The 20,985-nt window shown below is 35.7% G+C and overlaps 1 protein-coding gene across 1 annotated transcript in view; it reads left to right on the top strand.

The window, feature by feature from the left end:
• Nucleotides 1-20,710, top strand: part of ABCA13 (ATP binding cassette subfamily A member 13) — a 164,633-nt gene extending 143,923 nt beyond the window's left edge. Inside the window, exons 51-55 of the mRNA XM_068185206.1 lie at nucleotides 2,240-2,343; nucleotides 4,368-4,460; nucleotides 17,754-17,859; nucleotides 18,724-18,861; nucleotides 20,340-20,710. Coding sequence (XP_068041307.1) covers nucleotides 2,240-2,343; nucleotides 4,368-4,460; nucleotides 17,754-17,859; nucleotides 18,724-18,861; nucleotides 20,340-20,429 — 531 coding nt within the window. The 3' untranslated portion in view covers nucleotides 20,430-20,710. The remainder of the gene's footprint in view (nucleotides 1-2,239; nucleotides 2,344-4,367; nucleotides 4,461-17,753; nucleotides 17,860-18,723; nucleotides 18,862-20,339) is intronic.
• Nucleotides 20,711-20,985: the final 275 nt, after the last annotated feature.

Genomic DNA, 20,985 nt, shown 5'->3' with positions numbered 1-20,985 from the left:
AATGGCTTTAATTTTATTCTCCAGTGCTCACAAAAATAGAAAGTTAAATTGTTTTTCTTTTCTTATTTTTTGCTTCCTTTGAGTAGTTGGATGAGCAGAAAAAAACAGGCCTCAACACAAATACAGTTGTAGTATTCCATGGTCCAAATATGTGTTTAATTGACCCATGTTCTTTCAGGCTACTCCTAATTCTTACTAGGTTATATTTACTTCATAAATCTGCGTAGTTCTTACATTTTGTTGCATTCACAAGTCACCCAATCAAGCAAAATTTATGAATTATATTAATTTGAATTACTTATCTCAGGTTGTTTTAGTTCTTGACCACTGCTGCCCATTCAGGCCTGACACTGGTCACACCAGTTTATACAATGTCTTCTGTATTGAAGATCAGGGAGACAAAGCTTTGAGAACTGCATCATTACAACACTACATTCTCTTTTATACCATTGCCCATTGTTTCACTAGAGAATATTGAACCTCGCTTTCTTAAAACTTGGCTGGGAAGAGCTAAACCAGTGCAATAAACTGTTCAAAATGGACAAGGGTAGAAAAGCTGCTCCTCAGAGTTGAGGGGGATACCTGGGCTTCCAGGAAAAGATCACAAATAAACCAGAATCAGATAAAATTTATGTTCTCTGGGGTTTGTGTTTCAGAAGATTAGGCACATTTTGCTGCTTCTAACTGCCTACTGTTGCCTCACTTCTAAGAGAAGACATTTTATTTGCATTTTATGCTTTAACTGACCCTGGTTCAGCTAGTAAAAGGAGCAGATTATTTTAAATAAGTGTTTTTTTCCTGATATTAGGAAATGCTCCAACTGGTTTTGAATGTCTTTATGACAGTGTACTACTGCAAGTATCCATTTCAGCCTACTTCTTGCTGCAGGGCACAGACTGTTGCATATAGAATGAAAAGAGGAAAGAAAGTTATCTAAACATGTCAAATCCTTTAAAACATTTGCTGGCTTTAGAAAGCTAAACGAGTTTTTCAGTATTTTAAAATGAAGTTTTTTTATTGTTGTTTTGTCTTAAAGCAAGGACAGCAATATAAACTACTGAATCTGCTTTTAAATTGCATGCAGGATCATAGCTATTAATTTGAGCAGCATTGTGGGTTGCTTTATGTTTATTGCATTTTATGTTTTCTTTGTTAGTAATCCACAGATAATGGGAGACTGAACTGAATTTTTTAACCTCTGACATTGGTAGTGAAGCACTAAAATTAGCTGCAAACTAGATGTTTTGTTTGCTTTGTCTCTTGAAAACTTTTCTTCCAGGTTTCAGCTGAGATTCCTTGCTGAAAGTACTTCAGCCAAAGCCATAATTGTCTAATAGTGCTGACACTCCCCATGGAATTCCATTCGATAAAAAGCAACTGGAAAAGTTTCCTTCTTCCTAGTTTTGTAGTACCAGAGACTGGATTTGTCAATCAAATATAGTTCCTTTTTTTTTTTTTTTTTTTTCCCGTGAGTGGATAAAGTAAAAATTTGATTTAGGGAGGAAAGGAGGAATAGATAAGAAGGGGAAATGTAGATTTTGTAGCAGCATGTCTTTCTCCATGAAAGCCATCCGAGTGGGAAATGGGTTTGCCAGTTGGTTTGCAGTGAGTTAATGTTATTTAATCCTGTGAATTCTCTCCACTGGTTGAAAATTCCTCTTAAAAGGGCTGTGGGAGTAACTGGCATAGGATGTCAAATCCTAACATCTTATCAAGCACCTGGATATGGGATGGGCAATGTAGACATCTGGGAGCTATAGGACTTCTCCAGTTGTTTGTGCTCATGGCAGATGTGTATGCAGATCAGAAACAGTCACCAAACCCTTCCAGAAAGTGAGAAAATCCACTTGCAAGTCTCTCTTATAAAAAAGAGTATATGTTTATAATTAAACAGATATAACATAATAAATACTTATAAGTATACATATATGGTATATAAAAATTTATATACATGATAAGCATTGATAAATGCACATAGGTTATATTTAAATATTATGCTTCTTTACTGAAATGTATATATACTTCTTTACTAAAATGTGCCTTCCATAAATTTAGACATTAAACTGTATGTGTTAAAGCAAAACATTGATCAGGGTGTCACTTAAGTGGCCCTCTGAAAATGTGACATTTAAAGAGAAAAATATATTATTTTATTGTGAATTGTAATAATTTTTCATACTGGGCAAAACCTGTGGTATGCTTTTTCCATGCTGCTGTGTCATTTTCATTTTTCCTGTAGGATGAGCCCAGCTCTGGGATGGATCCCTGCTCTAAACGCTACCTTTGGAAAGCTATCCTGAAGGAAGTTCAGGATGGCTGTGCGGCTGTGCTGACATCCCACAGGTAAGACCCTTATCCCAGCAGCAGAGGACTATATTCTGAAGACATGCTCACTCTGTTGTGAAACACAGATTAAGTGTTGAAATTTTGTGGTAATTCCTTCCTATTCATGAAGGAAGGCATTAAAATCCCAAACATTTTTCATATTTAATTTTTAAAGAATAGAGTGCTGCTCAAGGAGCTGCAGGCAAAACAGAGATGATGTAATTAATTCTTCTTTTCCCATGCTCATTTTACTCAAGTGTTTTAGTGTCTCTTACTTGGAATATCAGGTTACTTTTTTGTATCTGGCTTCCTTAAAAATCCTTAGAAAGGGAGGTATGAGTGAAAAACCTTCTGATTTTATTATATTTTCCTTTGCACCAGTGTCTGAAAAGAGTAAGCCATGGCATCCTGAAGATGGATGCATCACCTATTCTCTTATGCGTTACTGGAAATGGTAGGAGAGACCCCATCCTCTTGGAAGGGTCCATCTACATTAAATACCTTGTCAGTTCTCTGATATGGTCACTGGTGTAGTGGTTTAATGGAGGAAACATCAATACTGTTTTGCAACATCTATAGTTAAATGAAATAAGTTAAATGTTTCCTTAGGTTATATCTATATGGTATGTATAATATAGATAAAATTTCTTTAAATGAGGGAGATATAATGAAAACATGTCCAGAGAAGACAAAAATTCAATAATCAAAACAGCAATGAAACATTTGGCCAAATGAGATTTGAAGAATAGATGAATTAATAAAGGAATGTGGCCAAACTTCCTCCAAGGTTTTCTATTTTCAGATTTTTTTAGATATTCTTAAAATCTACTTGTTGTCCCAATCCATTATTGATGGAAAAATTCTCCAAAAAGTTTCTAGTGTTTTATTTATGGAAGCTGAATTTTGAAAATCACATACCTGTGTTTGATGGCCAAGTGCTTACCAGCACACTCATTTAGGGACCATGGGTAATTCATTGTGAATTCATCTCAGTGATTTTCAGGAAAAATATGCTTTGACTTTTCAGCCCAGATTAAGAAACTTTAGCTGTCAAACACCAACTAAATAGAAGAGACCTGTGATCTCATTACTAATATGATGTAACCAAACAAAATTCATCAAATTGTATCAACTACACATTTAGCTCTACAAATGAATGACTTGAAGCAGACAATAAGTACAGTGATACTGTTCACATTGTTTTGCCAGGGTGAAGAAAGGAGAAATTATTTTATACTATTCATACTATTTACTGAAGGCCATTGGAGCTTTGAGATTATTTACTTGTATAAGTACAGGAATTTTACATATGAAGTGAACTTTCATACATGTCAGCAAGTACATGTGTAAGGTATAGAGAGGGTTTGCTGTGCAAAAATCAGGCTTTGAGGACTGTTTACCTACTTTTCCAAGACAATTTTTTACTTGCATATCTGAGACAAAGCTTCTGTTTTAACTGGGGAGGAGTGAGGTTTTATCAACTGTCCCTAGAGCCCTAAATCTGTGTAATTTTGCCACAGCTGGGGAGCATTATGCCAATGGGAGCATTAGGAGTTATTCAGTGAATTTCCTGATTTGTGGGAAGATGTGTCAGCTTTCTCCCTGTCTCTCTTAGACACAGCAGTTTGGCAATTCTCACCACAGCCCTTTCATTTTATAAAGAAATTGTTCCTAGGGCAGTACTTAATTGCCAATGTTCATTCAGTCAAAGCACTTTGATGACTTCCCCAGTGGCATTCCTGAGATTGCATATGAGGCATTTGCCTGTGGTAATGATACCTTTGTATTCTGACCAGAATTGTCCAAATAGTTATGGGCTAAAAATATAAATAATGGTTTAAGTTTCTCTTCTGCTCTCATGTGGTAATAACTGCTGGTGTATACTGATTAGGGTTACAATTTTGACTATTACCCTTTGAAGTCAAAGGTTTTGTGCACCTGTTTCTGCATCTGTTCCACTTTAACTAAAGTTAGGTATAAAAAATGTTCTCTGTTTTCACTGCTAATTATTTGGGTTTTTTTCTCCTTGATTTATTTTGTAGTATGGAAGAATGTGAAGCTCTCTGCACAAGGCTTGCTATTATGGTCAATGGAGCTTTCAAGTGTCTTGGTTCTCCCCAGCACATTAAAAACAGGTATTATGCATCAACATCAAATCTTCTGCATCTTTATTCAATCTAAGAGGTGGCTAGATGCTTTAGTAGTGCTAAGGCATAAGCACTTATGACTCCTAAGAACATCTTCTTTTTCCTGCTGTCACTGAAGTTAAAAATGAGCCAATTAGGATAACTTAGCAAGCTAAACTGGCATGTTACATTGCTAAAATGCTTTGTAGTCTGCATTGGTAATTGAAAGAGACAGATCTGCATTTAAAATGAAGCAATTTTGCACATAACCTAAGGAATACATTGTGAGAATCCGACATGGCAATGAAATACAATTTGGTTCCTTCTGAGGGTTTTTCATAACAGAAAGAATCATTTTTAACAGGTCAGCAGCCAGTAAGAACATCTATTTTGAACTCTCTCTGCTCCCTACCAAATTCACTGACAATTGCAGATATTTATGCTGTTTTCTGCATCCTCTTCCTGATGTGCATAAGCCTCTTTTCTGTTTGAACTCTGCTCATAAGTTAATTTACTCCCTATTAATGAGGATGTTTAATTCAGAGGATGTGCTTAAACCACCATAAAGGAAACAGGATCGGAAACTGAGGGGAAAGTTACTGCAACTTATAGCTAAAACATTTACATTCAGCTGTAAATGTAATTGTTAGGACACGCAGACAGTCAGCTGTGTAAGTTGATACTGCTCATTTACAAGCAGCGAAACTACACTGCTTTGTACTAGCTCAGCACTCAGTTCTCTTAAGTGCAGATGCACTTGATATTGGGAAAAAGCTCTACAGAAATGCTTTGGAATTGCTCTCTGCCATGTTTATAAGGCAGAAGTTATGTGTTTTGGACAACTTCTTGTGCTGTGACAACCCTTTTGGCTTTCTGGCCTTCCCTTTGGGTAGAACCATAGATCCTTGCTTCACAGCTGCATTAGCAAGATGTGCCTGACTCACACTAGCTCCCTCAAAAGTTTTTTCGTGAAGACAAACTTTTAGTTAGAGATATTACAATCCAGATAGTGGAGATAGTGTCTGCATCATGATGCCTGATGATTCTGTGTGATTGTAGCCTTCTTTTCATGTTTGCACACCTTTCAGTGCCTATTTGCTTCAATTTCTGGAGGTATGAGAAGTCAATTGATCGGCAGCAGTTTCTGCCTCTTTCATATCTAGGTCTTTGCCTTTGCCATATTGTCTCTTCCCAAATATCGTAGCATAGAATGGCCTGTTATCTCACTGGCTGGAGTACATTAGTGAGTGTGAAGGCATCCTTTGTTTCTTTTGTATGAGAAACAGATCATATGTAGAGGACAGTGCAGACCTTAGACAGGTGAAAATGCTTTTTGAAGATGTGTGTCCCCCCACTCAGGAAAAAATAGTATTACTTAGGAACTTCATTTGAGTGTATAAAGTTAGCTGGATGAATTTGATTCTTCCCTTTTTATGTTTCAGATCCTCTGGAGTAAGTACATGTCTCTGTCTTGTCAGCTTGACCTCGAGAGGGCAAAATCACACAGTCCACGAAGGCTACCTTCCCCTTTATCTTATCAGTGACTTTGTAATTTTTTTGACACTTCTGATGTTTCCTCTAGCAATATCTTTTTATCTTCCTTCTTATGGAAACAAGACATCAAAAGCATACTCAAACCATGCACCATATTCATATAAATAAGGCAGTTATTTCTCAATTTGCTGCACTGCCTCTGTAGATAAACTTCTTTCAGATCACAGTTAGCAAATCAATGCAGAAGTATCCTGCTGGAAGTGTCATCATATTACTTCTTATTGAGATTATGCTAGTACTGTTATTACTATAGAGGTAGTCACAGATCAGCCATTCCAGAATCAAGGCTTTATGAGTGCCTCTTTCAAATTCTCTAAAACAAGGTCATAATAAGAATATTTAGCAGTCATGTTCATAGCAATTATTTTTTTAACATCATTGTAACTTTGTAAAAAGAACACCTTCGCTATATTAAGAATATGTCATATTGTCAGCAGGTTTGTGTTCGGTGGCCGTTCGTTAATGCATGTCCATCACTGACATTCACATGGGAAAATATGTGCACTTGAGATCAATATTGCTGAGACTTTCTACACAAACTGTGTAGCTCAAGTTGCATGAAGATTTTTCATTTAAGGCAGGAATAAAATCCCTTTAATTCCCAGCTTATTGATTTATTTGGTCTCCAAATTTTCCATGCTAACTGTTCAGGAACCTATTGAATTTTTAAAAAAACTTTAGAACCCTTTATTAAGAAAATATAGCCATGAGCTTTATCAAAGGATTTAATCTAAATCATACCATTTTCTGAATTTTCTCTGACTGCCTGATACATTTTCTTGGCTGGAAAAACAAAACCGCTGCAGAAAGCACAGTCTTAAAGCATCACACACACGCAGCTGTTAAAGCTTTCAGAAACGACATTTCTGTGTTTTCTTTGGAAATGTTTTAATGGGTGCTGGGGAGAAGTCAAAGACTGTTCCTGTACTCCTCTTATTTTGTTGCTTAGTCTAGCTTCCAAACATCATTCCAACACATGCCAATATAATCCTTTATCATAAAACCCAGGCTATCACACACCTAACACTTAAAGTGATTGTTAGGAGATTAAAAAACATTGTAGATTCTGTGCAATTTAAGTCCCAAAACTACTTGAAGACAATTTCCTGGTATGCTTACGATGTACCATATGGAGGATTCCTGTATCTACATGAGATGGAGAAGGTACAGAGAAGCATAATTCCAAAGAAATCCATTGAAATAATTAAGCTTTAAATAATCTTAAAATCTTCATTTTCTCACTTTCTGGTCCACCTGTGAACATCCTGAAAAGATTCCAGGACTTGGAAGAGCACTGAGTGATTCCTTCCTTCCTGTTTTCCTACCCTCCGTATGATTCAATAGCCCTATTATTCTCATTGCCATACGGAGCAAAATACTGTTTCTTCTATAGTGATAGATCACAAGGATTAGTAAATCTAAGCTACTATTAGGAACTATCTACCTGGAAGGAAGGATGTGTTCCTTAACAGCCACCTTCACTAGCCTTTTCCTAGTGTTTCACTGTTTTCCTGCAATTAGCACTGTCTATTATATTTGAACATGCACCATCTCACAGTAAAAAACCCATGACCTCTTACATTTTGTTTTAAAAATAAATGTTCCATGAAGCAATATAAGGAAAGCATAAACAAAACTGGTTTTGTTGCATCTGATTTAATTTAATTACCTATACCCTAAAGTTTTGTCTTTTTGATTGTGTTTTGTTTTTTTGCTATGTGTGTGAATGAATCAGGCTAGTAATGTACACATTCATCTTAACAGGGAAGAATGGTACTAAAATAAATTCATGGGATGATAGATGTAGATTATCATGGTTTCATTGTTAGATTTTACCACTTGTTTTTAAAAAAATGTTCTTATCTATAAGCAGCTCTTGACATCCTTAAGTCTGTTTTCAATTTGTTTCTACAAATCAAATTGAACAAATATTTTAAAACCAACAAGTGTCCTGATCTGATTTTGAAGATTTCAAGGAGAGAAATCTAACCACTATATGAATACTTAAACCAAAGAATACTTTCATACAGCTTTTATTTACAAAAAACTAAATCCAATACTGTAAGAAATAGAAGCATATTTTGATATTGCATGTGATTCTATAAGTATGTCTCAAGAATTTTCTTCCTCTTCTAAGTGTAGACACATACACTGAAATGATGTTCTTTCTTCCCTTCTTGTTGAATTCTGTCTAGATGGAAGTCGTCAAAATTGTTTCATTTGTTTATTCTTTAGTAGCACGCCAGCCTATGGAGTCCAGATTATGATCACCTTTTTGATGGATATGTGATGAAGGTTTAATGATTCTTCCTTGGAGCCCTGTTAAATTTGCTTCTTTGTTGGGTGGGGAGTTCAAGGATTCAGCTCTTTGTGTTTGGCTACACTTTCAGCCTTTGGCAGATGTGAAAGATCATAATGTTGGACTGAGTACAGCTTTATCAGATGGCAGGACAAAATTCTGCTATGAAGGGTATGGGTGAACTCCAGGAAGATGCTAATGTGAAACATAAATGCTTCATAGGGATATAAAAAGCAATGCTGCTTCTAATGTGTGAGACTTCTTCCGTTTTTCCGGCCCTTCTGTAAGCCTGTTAGAAAATGCTTTTCCAAAAATGTCCTCTCATTACAAATGTCAGTGTTTGGGTTTCTGCTCCCAGCTGCTGAACCTTGGCTATATTTATATATGTTGAAACAGGTTTAAAGCATCTGCAGATGTTTATCAGCAGAATAATAAAGGTGAAACTTCTTTATAAAAGCTTTCTTATTGTAGGTGGCAAATTTATAAGCAATATCAAGAAATTTATTAGGTAGAAGAACAAAATGAAGGGCAATTTTCAAAAAGTTATCATCTTAGTTCTAGATGTAGTTTGTCTGAGATTGATGTGTTAACAGTTGTGCCCATTAAAGCCTAATTTCAGACAACTCCTGCCAACAGAGTCAATTACTCTAAATTGTGAATGGATTACATTTAAATGCTCTCTTCAGTATTCTCCATTATACTTAATGCTTTTTTTAAAAATTCACAGAAGCATTTTCATGTGAGATACAGCTGGCCAGTTCTCTGGGAACAACATTTTGAATATTATCCTTCATTCTAGGGCCATCTGGACAGACTTCTCATATCAGAAAAAAACATACCAATTTGTCAGGTGCTGGACAGCAAGTCTTTTCTCAAATTTTATCAGCAAGCCATCTGATTAAATTACCCCACAATTAATTCATTTGCTATCGCTGTGTAGTGGTTTTGGTTCGCCAATTTGAGATTTCCTGGCCAATGCACCAATTAATGTGGTGGGTTCAATGCTGGCCAAACAACAGTGCACCCACTAGAATATACTTACTCATTTCCTGCTGTGAGATAGGATTAGGAGGAAGGTAAAGCAGGCACAAAACTTTAAAAGGATATAAAGAAAACTTTATTAACAGAAACTAAAAGAATAATAAAAATTAGAATAAAATCTTCTGAACACTTCTCCTCCCTTCACCCCCCCGCCCCCCAACTTCTTTCTTTTTCACTAACGACATACAGAAACAATTCAGTGAGTTTATCACCTCTAGAATAGTTTTCCTTCAGTTCATTTAGGGAGAGGAGTCCCTCTTGTCAATTTATGGAGATTTCTCCACAAGAAAACAGTTCTCATGGCTTTTAATTTCCACAAATAGCAGCCACCCAGAAATCTGCAATCGTGATGTCCCTCCCATCTTTCACAGCTTTCCCACAGCTGCCTTTATGGGCCATGTCAACTTATGGGGTACTATTTTAAGGATAAGCTGTTCAAGAGCAAAGGTTCTCTTTTTCTATTTCGGAGATCATCTCGGAGAACAGAGGTCTTCTTCTGGGGGCAAAGAGTCCCATCACTCTCTCTCTGTTCAGACTTCTCATGGGACCACAGCTACTTCAACATCTACTTACTTTAGCATGGTGATATGAGATATGAGCATGAGATAGATATGAGCACTTTCTTTGCTCATATCTACAATTTGAACACTTAATCTCCTCATAATTTCAATGAGTTACAGGGAAAAAGAGCCTGATGTATCAATTACATTCTTCTCCATAGCTTTAAAAGAGGATTTCAAGAGGATTTCAGCCCTAAAATCAAGGCATCTCCTCATCCCTCCTATATAGGGCTTGACTCTTTCTTCACTGACCTTGGTGTCTTCATGTTGTTCTTCTACATGTTCTCACTCTGTCCTTTTCTCTCAGCCAAGGGAGGATTAAAGGGGTCTGCAAGTCTTATCTGTGCACTGAAAGAGGAAGAACGGAAAATATGTTGGCAGACTATTCATACTTTACATTTTTTTAAAGGTTGATTGAAAATATTTTATTGCTTTCCTCAAGCTACACATGTAGATTTCTTAAATGGAAAAGTGAGGATTAAAATTAAAGTTCTCATCAATATTTCAGCCTTTGGTGGACACAGTGTTGTTAATTGACATACTAGCAATAAACTTCTTACATGCTATAAAATATAAAAAATTAAATAATTTTCATTCTTCTTGACCAAAAAAAGCCTTCCTCTTGTACATGGAAAATGTATTAAGGCAGTGGATGTAAAATCATGAAATATAGCTATTAATTTATCTCTCAAGAGGAATGTTTGAAGAAAAGAGTTCTTAAAACTTAAGAAACACAAAGATTGAGAGTTCAAGAATTAATAAAATCTTTTGACTCTCCTAAAACTTTGTACAATATTTAGTCAGCCCCACTGTGCATGTGCATTAAAATGCTTTTTTTTTGGTCATTTTATACTATGTTTTCCACAGGATGCCGCATTGTATCTCTGAATAAATCATTAAATCAGCAGCAGCAACTTAAGACTTCATATTCTCCTCTTTCCCTAGTATGTGTTTTACTAGGAGTTTTTCAAACCTGTCCTTAAATACAGCTTTTATTGGATCAGGGCTTCACAAACATCAACATCTTTGTTTTCCACTTCTGGGAAACTTGATTTGAAATAATTATTCCCATTTTATAGAGGAGTAACCAAAGACTGGTGTTAAAATTAAAAGGGTTTGGGTTGTCCATCTGAGCAATTTATGACTAAATATTTTACATTTGTTCAACATTGCATTCAAATCAAAACGCCAGTTAACTTCAGCTGTAGCTGTAGGTGTTCCATAAGGCACTGTGAATTCCCCCTGCCAACTGGAGCCCTTGGTCTCCAGATTGGCCCTTAAGAAGACAAGTAATCAGGAAAGAAAGATGTGGTCTAAGTAATTGCCACAGACCACACAGGTGTATGAGGATGAAAGGGTAAGATTTGGTTCCCCAGGCTGTTCCAGAACCATGAAGCACTTTCTTGCCTTCTTTTTCCTTCCCTTTTCTCATCAATCTGCTGACTTATTTCTAACATTTTCTAGGCATTTTAGTAAATAAGGCCACTCTGAGCAGGTACATCCAGTGTATCTTGTAAGGCATTCACAATACAGATTTAATGACAAGGTGCTGTGTGATGATGTAATTCATGTTTATTATATCAAGCAAATATAACTGTGGTTTGAATTTTAATTTTATATCTTGTCTCCTTTAAAAACTTATTACCTTGAGATTTGACCTTGAGGTGTTGATAAGGTCGTTCAATAGACATTTTAGTGTGTAATACCATGATTATTATGTTATTAAAAAACAGTACACGCAAACCCAGTCATAGCAACACAATGATAATGTTACTTACTCCAGCCTTTTTCATTGTTGAACCCCAGAAAGTGTTTTGAGGAAACAGTTTGGGTTCTTTATAGGCTGTACCATCAGCTTTACACAGGATTACAGCACTGATGCTCCTGTTCCTCTGGGAGTGAAATATATAAATAATGCAAGAATGAAAAGATCCCTGATACGTGGCAGTATGTGCAGATAAAAAAGTTCAAATATGGAGATATTTTTGTGTGTGCACCTATATAAACAATTATCGAGATTTTTCTGAGAGTTTCACCACATATTTGGAAATCACACCTAAGAATTTACAAGCGCACAGAGAGCAAGGCAAAGTTGTACCCTGCACTGCTCATAATCTGAGACTGTCACTGTTATGAAAATTATAATATTGAGTACAGAAATTAACTTTGGATGGTTTGATATGAAAGCCTGAGTGTGTGTGAACAAATAGTGCATGTACAATACACCTGAACAAGTGTTAGTCATCATTTTAATAACGGTTTTTGTGTTTCTATTGTTACCCTGGAAAAGTCATGATTGCTTAAAATGATGAAACAAACTTTATGAATAGTACATGGAAGAGAGACTTTATAATTTATTTATGTCTGTTTGTTTGCATCTAATCTAGTTTATCTGTTCAGCAAGGCTGAGGTTCTGAATGAATGCAGAAGGAAATCCCATTTTAAAAGTGACAGGGTATTTGCATTTGATTTTAGCATTTTTAAAAAAATACAAGTATTTAAAAATTAATTGCCTTTTTTCCTTGGTATTGACTTTGCTTTTTTTTAATAGATGAAGCAATTACATATATTACGTGATTTAAAGTTATCTTAAACTATAATTAATTTTTTATTAATTTTATTTAAATTTTATTTAAATTTTATTTTCTTTTTTCCCAATGTTTTTCAAAGTGTTTTGTTTTCAATGTTGTTCAAGATTTGTTGTGTTTGTAAATTGTATTTGTGTTAAAGCTGTGAGAGGAATGACCTGGATATGTATCCCATGCTTCAGCAATTATACTGGTGTAACTAAGTTATCTTGCCTAGATGAGGCCTATTTTAGCTTAAACGATTCCGTGATTCTATTCACTTAGGGAAAGTAGAACCATATCTGCCTGCAAATGAATGTAAACCAAAGCAGAGAGATAAACAGCACAGTAGAATATTATTCCCTCTCTTTGATTTATGGCACATATTCTAAAAGATGCAGTTCCTTGCAGACATTAAGTGCCAATGTTCTCTTTACTAATTTTATTTTTTCTATCCAATAACGTTGCTTTGAAGCAATCTTTTGATTGAACTAGTGCATACACAAAGTATGCACATTATATTTCAATCAGTAAACTTTTCTTGAGCTGCAATTTTTTGATGTGAATATATATATAAATATACCATAACATTGTCCAGGAAATGTACTCTTTGATTAGTGGGGAAGAAAAGCATATGGGTGATTAGATGCTTTTCTTATTCCTCAAAGTTCAGGAAATGGGGCCATGTTCTTCATTTCCTGAGGCTACATTCAGCAAATTTTACTGGGGGAGAGAAGGGTTGGTAAATAGGCTTTGGGAAGAGTGATTTGAAGAGCTGTTTATGCTGGACCTGCTGTAACTTAAACAGTGGTTTCAAAGTTTGGTTTTGTTCATTTGAGTAAACTCTTAAGCCTTTTAAATTAAAACACAGAATTTTTTTTTAAAGCAAATAGAAGTCTGCTGATAGTGTACTTTCTTTTTTACCCTTCATATAAAAGAGGTTTTCATGGGTCAAGCTTAAGAAAACACATTGGGTTAATTCCTCCAGGAATTCCTCCTAGAATTCCACATTGGGTTAATTCTTCCTTGTGGCCAAATGCAGGCTCAGCTGTGTTTCAACAGGAACTCTTGTCCCCATTCAAACGTCTGAACCAGGACCTCCAAGGAATGGGCAGAAGGGAACATTGAGAAGCTACCCTGCCCCAGGTAGCAGCTCCTCTCCTTGATATTCATGAAAATTTTCAGCCTTTGGGCCACTAAATCCACTTCCATTACATTGTAAGGTTAAAAGAGGACCAGGAAAGCATCCAGGGGAATTCCTCAGTATAGATTTGGTTACACTTTATTTCAGAATGTGACTGGAGTTTGTGTAGACACATATCCGGAGTCGATGTACATAAACTATTTTTGTACTACTGGCAGTGTGACTGTGGGGCTGCAAAACTCTTCAGAGAACTGAGGAACCATTTGAGTGATTTACCCGGGATGACCTCCTCTTGGGGATATTTATACCAAAAGAAGCCTGAGATCAGATTATACACCTGCTGGCACAGTATTCTCTCTCTGAAAGTGATAAAAGGGACAGGAACAAGATAAGCACAGGAAGTTACTTTACCACATTGCTCAACTGCCTTCAGCAGTTTCCTTTTCAGAGGCTTCTTAAGTCAGAAGTGATTTTAGTGGATCCCCACCATGAGTTTTTCTGGTGTCTTATTCAACTCATTTCAAGTTCTGACATCTAGCACATCTCATGGCAATAAGTTGTACAGTTTCTCTACATAGTGTAAGGAAGATTACATCATCTTACTGACTTGGCATTTCTTTTCCTATAATGTAACTCTATGTCCCCTGCTCTTGCATGAGAAATACAGGAGTGAAGAATTATTTCTTATTTTCGTTGCTTAGTCATGATTCTGGACTCCCCAAAAATACCTTTTGACAACCTTGTCATCTTTCTGTCATGATGAAAAGTTTTAGCCTATTTAGTAATTCCTGGTATGGAAATATTTTCATTCCTTGCTACCTTTTTATGTTCCTTTTGTTCCCTTGTTTTCTGAGTGCTCAGATACCTTGAGGACCTATGTAAATTAGAAGTAGACAAGTGGACTTGTAGTTCTTGCTAAGCTACTGCTTCTGCAACTGATGCTGTCTTTAAATAGTCAAGTTAATTAGTTTACAGTCAAATTGACAATTTATATTTTAGCTTCAGTCTCATGTTGGCATTTTAACAGAAAAAACAATAAGTTGTACTCCCAGAACCACTAATGAGCTGAAAGTTGAGCATGAGCTAGTAGTTTGACTGAGGAAGAGGAGGAAGGATAGAGAGAAAAAAAAAATTAAATTTTGTCAGAATATATGATTTTGTGTGTTTGCTTATGAAAAAATAGAAATGCAGGTGTTAAAGTAACTTGGCAGTGCACAATGTGTTCTCTGTTGCATAGCTTTGAAGAAATGAAGAATCTTTTGCAGCAGATGGCTGCGGAATGAGTCTGCTTGCTCAACTTAGGCCATTCTAATGATAATGTCCTCCTCTATAGGTCTTGAACTATCAGGTACTAAAGGTTTGATCCTAACAGTGCTAATCAAACCGGATTGTGGTTTTCTCTGTAATTCCACTTTGGGTTTCTGAATTAATTAAATTGTCTGAATCAGAGAGGAAAACAGAGTGAACAAAATGGTCAGCTCAGTTTCCATTTCCTCATTGTGCTGCCGAAAGCAGCTTGCTGATTATAGCAGGGGTAAATGTTTATTGCTGATCAGCTTACTCTACATGGGGAGCTCTTGTACTAAAATGGAGTATAAAATCAAGGTATAGAAGCATCATATCTTGACTAGCCAAAACAAGAAAATATTTTAATTTTTTTTATTGGCGCCATGCTGGCATTTATGCTGTTCACAATTTAGAACTAAACCAAAGTTGCACAGACTCCTCTGTCTTTGCTAATCAGAATTTTGATTCATTTTTTTGGAAACTTCATTGCATACAGCAATTTCATTTTATGAGACTGTTGAATGTCTCCATAAACCAGCATTTTTCAAACTGTAATTCAATAGTTGTTGTATAGAAATGCCAAAAAACTGATCAGAATCGATGATCTCTTGTAAAATGTTGCCTCGGGTTAGCTGTCAACTAAATTGAATACCCTTGTTAACTATATCCATCTTCGTAACAACTTTTTTATTGTTACATGTACTTTTTTCAGGGATGATGCTATGCATTTAAAACATTTAATTAGAGATCTATTTAAAACATAGTAAAGCATTGCAAAGCAAATCTACCAGACACTGCTTTGGATTCCACCTACTTCTGGATCTCTGATGAATCAGCACTGTTTGTCAGGCTACACTCTCCAGTAAATATTTAGTACCCTGCTATCTGGACCCAATACAATTTAGTTCATGAAACATCTTTCAGGAACCAACACACAGGACACTGCATCAGGATGTTTCTTACTCAGTTTCACGTAGTTCAATGGTTGCATTTGACTACAATAAAAAATAAACAAACCAAAGAAATAAACCCAACCAAAGTAAAAACCCAATAACCAAAAAGCAACCCACAAGTAACCAAAGGCTAAAAACCCTTACTCTCATTTATCTGTAATGAGGCTTTTCATTTTTATGCAGAAGCTGCCACTGTCTTGTGCTACATAAAAAATTAGGATTTTTGAGATACTTCGAAATTGTATTTTGAATTAATGTGAAATTCTTAATAGAATAAAATCTGCAGTCTATTTTTTTTCATTGTGGAGACTCGCAGTGCTCTTAAATAAATGCCAGTTGTTCCTTTATAACAACAGAGTTTCTCATTCATTGCAAAATAAAAGTTAAAGCCCTTACATTGCTATATACTTATTATAGGTGGGGAACATGTGGTGTTCCATATGGAATATTTTGCTGGAAATCACTCATGCACTGGTTAAACTGGACATATATCTCAAAATATTTCTTTCTATCTTTTTTTTAACTTTTGATTGATAATCTGTAGACATTTTAAAATGTATTGAAATCGGGCAGCATTGTAGAGTGTGCTGTGAGATATCTTTTGCTTTGATGACATGAAAATGTGTCTCTCACCAGTCAGACCAAATTAGGCCAGATACTGCTCTGAATCATGAGTTGCACGCAGGAAAGACATGAGAGAGGAGGGTTTTGGCACAAGAGCATATTACAGAGGTAATCACTAGGAGCCAAACCACTAGAATAAATGTTTGGCAATGAGTAATTGCCCCACTGGAGAATGAAGAAAAGGGAGTTTGCTCGAATGAAGGATGTGGGACTGATGGTCAGTGGACAAATAGAGGAAGTGACAGGCTTCTGGGGAGATTTGGGCAGTGCTGACCAAGCTCCCTGTCCCCCTTTCAGCTCTGCCTTTGCCTTGCTCACTGGCAGCAGGGAACAGCAGTGGCAGTGGAAAGCTCTGATGTGGCTCCTGCTGGTGTTTTTCCTTAGCAATTAACCAAGAAGGAGAACCCAAAGGAAGGAGGACATGTAGCTGAAAAGGAGGGAAAGGGTGCAGCAAAGACCCTTTTTGTCCTTTGTCTCTGCTGAGCTCTGACTCTGCACCCGATTCAGGGGACTGGTGCAGCACAACCTCCATTGCTTAAGAAATATTCATAAGAACATAGTTGTCATTTCAGTGTTCACTGGTTTATTGCAACTTTCCCAAATAACAATCCACAGTGAGTAAAGCTAATAAAAAATATAGCATTGGTTAGATTGCCTATATTTAAATTTTATCACATTTGTGCTGAGAATGAGAAGTTGATTTCCTAAAATATTCTGAGCGAGATTGTATGGTCACAGAAGTCAAAGAAAATTTGTTAACTTTGCCATCTCCCTAAATATCCCTACACTTGCCTTTGCATATCTTTAAAACACTGTTGTACTCACAATTCTGAAATCTTCTTTTGAAGGTGCAGCATTGTTAACAGATTTGAAAAATAGTGCTACATGCCCATTTTTTCTCATTAGAAAAGTTGAAGGATTTTTTTCTCTTTTTCTATATATGCGATTGGTAATGTTCTTAGTTTTATACTGACCACTAAAAGCAATATAGCAATTAAAACATAGTTTACTTAACAAAAGTTCAGGTATATTAAGTAGTGAAATACAGTAGAAACTAAAATTAGACATAGCATGTTTATTGTCTCTGTTATTATTAATTTTAAAATTTTCTTATTGAAGTTCTGTTGTTCAATAGCATTATAGTAAAATCACAGTGATAATGCAGTGGGCATGTGTGATATTTTATATAATTATAGGAAAATCAATTGAACCAAATGTTCTCCTTGTCTTCATGGTGTTCTTATGGATTTAAATTTCTGTGTCTCATTCCCAGGTTTGGAGAGGGTTATTCTGTCAAGGTTTGGCTTAGCAAAGAAATAAGTTATGGAAGAATGATTTTGGACTGTCTACAAATGCATTTTCCTGGAACACAGTTTAAGGTACAGATAAAAATCCGTGTTGTAGTATATGGCAGGATTAATTTGGGGCTGGTGAAAACAGTATGTATATGTTTGGATATGTACATGTTTGGATATACTGTAAATACATATAAAAAGTACATATGAATATTCCTTTTATTTTTCTATTAAGCAATTAATAAAAATTTGGCTTACAATGTTGGTTAAATTAACTCCAAACAGGAATTTAGGCAATGTAAATAAAAAGGCCTTTTCTCTGACTGAAAATTTCCTTTTGCTTTTATTATTGATGAAATTGGACTCAAATCTCTATTCACCTGTAATAGAACTACAGGGTAGTCACTGAGTATTTGCTTTGATTGTTTTCTGATAAAGCCCAGAGTTGATAAGTCTCAGACTTTACTGAGATTCTTTGATTTAATACAAAGTCTTATAAAAGACCTATAGCAATTACATTTCAATAAAAACTCTTAAAAGCTTTAACTTTGTTTAGGAAAAGAATAATGGGAAACAATGTCTATCTTAGATATGAACCACTTTGCGGATATAAGTCTCTGTTGACCTCAGACAGCTGTGCACCTGTATATGTTCAGCCTTTTCCCAGACTGCATTGTAACAGCACTAGTCTGTTAGATTCAAATTGCCCTAAAGTGTTATATCTTTTATGAGATGCCCAAGCCGTCACCTCACAAAATCTGTACTCTGAGTATGAACTGCTCTTTGTGCTATGAATGTAGACTAAATATGTTATTTTTTAAAAGCTCATGTTTCCCATATTAATCTGCAATAAGAGCCTATTGAAGGTAGGCTGATTATAAGCAAGTGTAGCTTCATCACAAAGTATGTTCACTTTTATCTGTTTTTATAATTTTTGCTTGTTTTCAGGGACAACATCTTAACCTGCTTGAATACCATGTACCAAGAAGTCAGGGATGCTTAGCAGAGCTCTTCAAAGTCCTAGAGAATCACAAAGCTTTTCTCCAAATCAAACACTACTCCATTAGCCAAACCACATTAGAGCAGGTATTTTATAATTTTTCTTTCTTTTCCTGCCCCCATGCTTTTTTTTTTTTTTTTTTTTTTTTTTTTTTTTTTTTTTGTTTAAATGTGCTGTGTATTGTAGTTATTGATGTAGTGGAATATTCTATCATTTGCTGTGTTACCCGAATGTGTGCAATACTCCAGTAGTTCTAGGCCATCTCAGGTCACACAGTGATTCCATGTCCCACACTGCTTTTACACTGGAGGTGAGCATAGTGAAAGCACCACAGCAAGCCACATACTTGGAGTGTGCATAAACATAATCTGTACTTAGATGAATCTGGAGCTGTGTGGGATGTCAAGGTGGGACTATGAACTGCCACCTCCACAGTCCAAAAGTTGGGATCTTACCAATGTCCTTGAAAAGGCTGAAGTGCTTTCTGTAAATCGTGGTGAAACTTAGACCTTCAGAACATTTTCCTGTGAAAATTTTAAATGCACAGACAGAAGATACCCAACTGCTAAAGACCGTGAAATCCTACTGTGAGAAAAAGAAGAACACGTTGATAGCAAGCATGGGATTTCTGAGAGATTGTGATGTGTTACATCATCTTCATATGCAACCGCTTGTTATTCATTCTGCAAACTGAGAGGCACATCTAGTCAAAATATTAATTTTGTGTGATTGATGGTGTGAATTTGTTCCTTTTTCCCATGTGCAAATCATTGAAGTATTCTCCTCTGTGCTGGTCTACTAAGTACTTGTAAATTATCTATTCACTGAGTGACTGCATATAAGATAATTTCAGCCTGTTTCTTCAGGCATTGTTCACTCAGGTTTACTTCCTCTCCATTTTTCACGGTGATGCATCACCTTATTCACCTACCACCACTTCCTCTCCCTGACTGAGTGTCAGTTTTAAACAGGAAAATAGTTCTTCACAGTAATAAACACACTCATAATACACCCCAAGTTTGCTTGCATATAAAGAGGACTATTTGAATAAATAAGAGCCATTTTTCCCTCTACATGGCTTACTGTGAAATAGTTGTGTCATTAAAAATAAAACAAACCTTCACATAGTAAGATCTGTGCTTAAAAAAAAAAAAGACCATTTCAGGGAGGCACATTAGTTGTTGAATCAGAAGTGTGCTTTCACCTCGAAATATTTGCACCCTCATCTGTAATATTTATTGGCAGACTCAGATTCTTTAGGTATGTCATTCAAAGAAAATTAAAACCATAGTTTCATATTTACTTGTGAATAAAATGTATTTTTCATACCTTGGTAACATTTTGCCATAATTTTTATCATTTATCAACCCTTATCTTAGCTGGAGAGGGAAGAGGGATTATTTCTAGAGTTTATAAAATGGGGTTTTAGAGGTGTTCCGTCAACATGAGTTATTAATTATTTTGTCAAAAAAGCTAAGGAGAGCAGGTAAGAAATACCATCACCTATATCCCCAAAGTCAAGTACTTTTATTTTGAAAAGCCTACTTTTTATCATGTCTTACAGGTATTCATTAATTTTGCAACACAGCACCAAGGAGTCTCGCATTCTTCACAAGGATCTCCTGTTGTTCATCATGATCGTCTCCCAGTCTAGGCTCAGAACAGGATACAGCTCCAACGTAACATATGTATGTGTGTCTTTGCATATATGCACACACAGGCTACATGCAATAACTTTTCAACTGTAAACAATTTGTGCATGAGAAACAAATAGTAGAAGGTGAGAGGTGAGTTTTCATCTGTAGGCCAGAAGGAATGGTACCAGTTCTTGGTAAAGCAAGAAACTGACTATATGTGGACCAAAAATTTGCCAAAATGTAATGGTCTCTTAATTTAGCTGGTATTTTAAAATACAAATGGCCTAATTAATGCAGAGGGAATAAAAGCTGATCTGAAATCTCAGTGTATAGTAGATTTTTTTTTGGTGGTAGCTCTGCATTCATTTGACTATATTACTTTCTTGCATGCACACTTAATATCTAATTTTTACATAATAAGGCAAGAAAAAACAATTGAATGGTAGCAATAGCTTGGCTATCACCCTGTATTTTTATTTAATCACACAAATTGAGAGCCTTTCAATTTCTCTGTTAATTCAGTTCTGTGTTGTGACAAGCTAAATTAACCTTTTTATTGTATAAAGGATGTAC

The sequence above is a fragment of the Anomalospiza imberbis genome, chromosome 1, assembly GCF_031753505.1.
Source record: "Anomalospiza imberbis isolate Cuckoo-Finch-1a 21T00152 chromosome 1, ASM3175350v1, whole genome shotgun sequence".
NCBI lineage: Eukaryota > Metazoa > Chordata > Aves > Passeriformes > Viduidae > Anomalospiza > Anomalospiza imberbis.
This window is presented reverse-complemented; position numbering and strand designations above follow the sequence as displayed.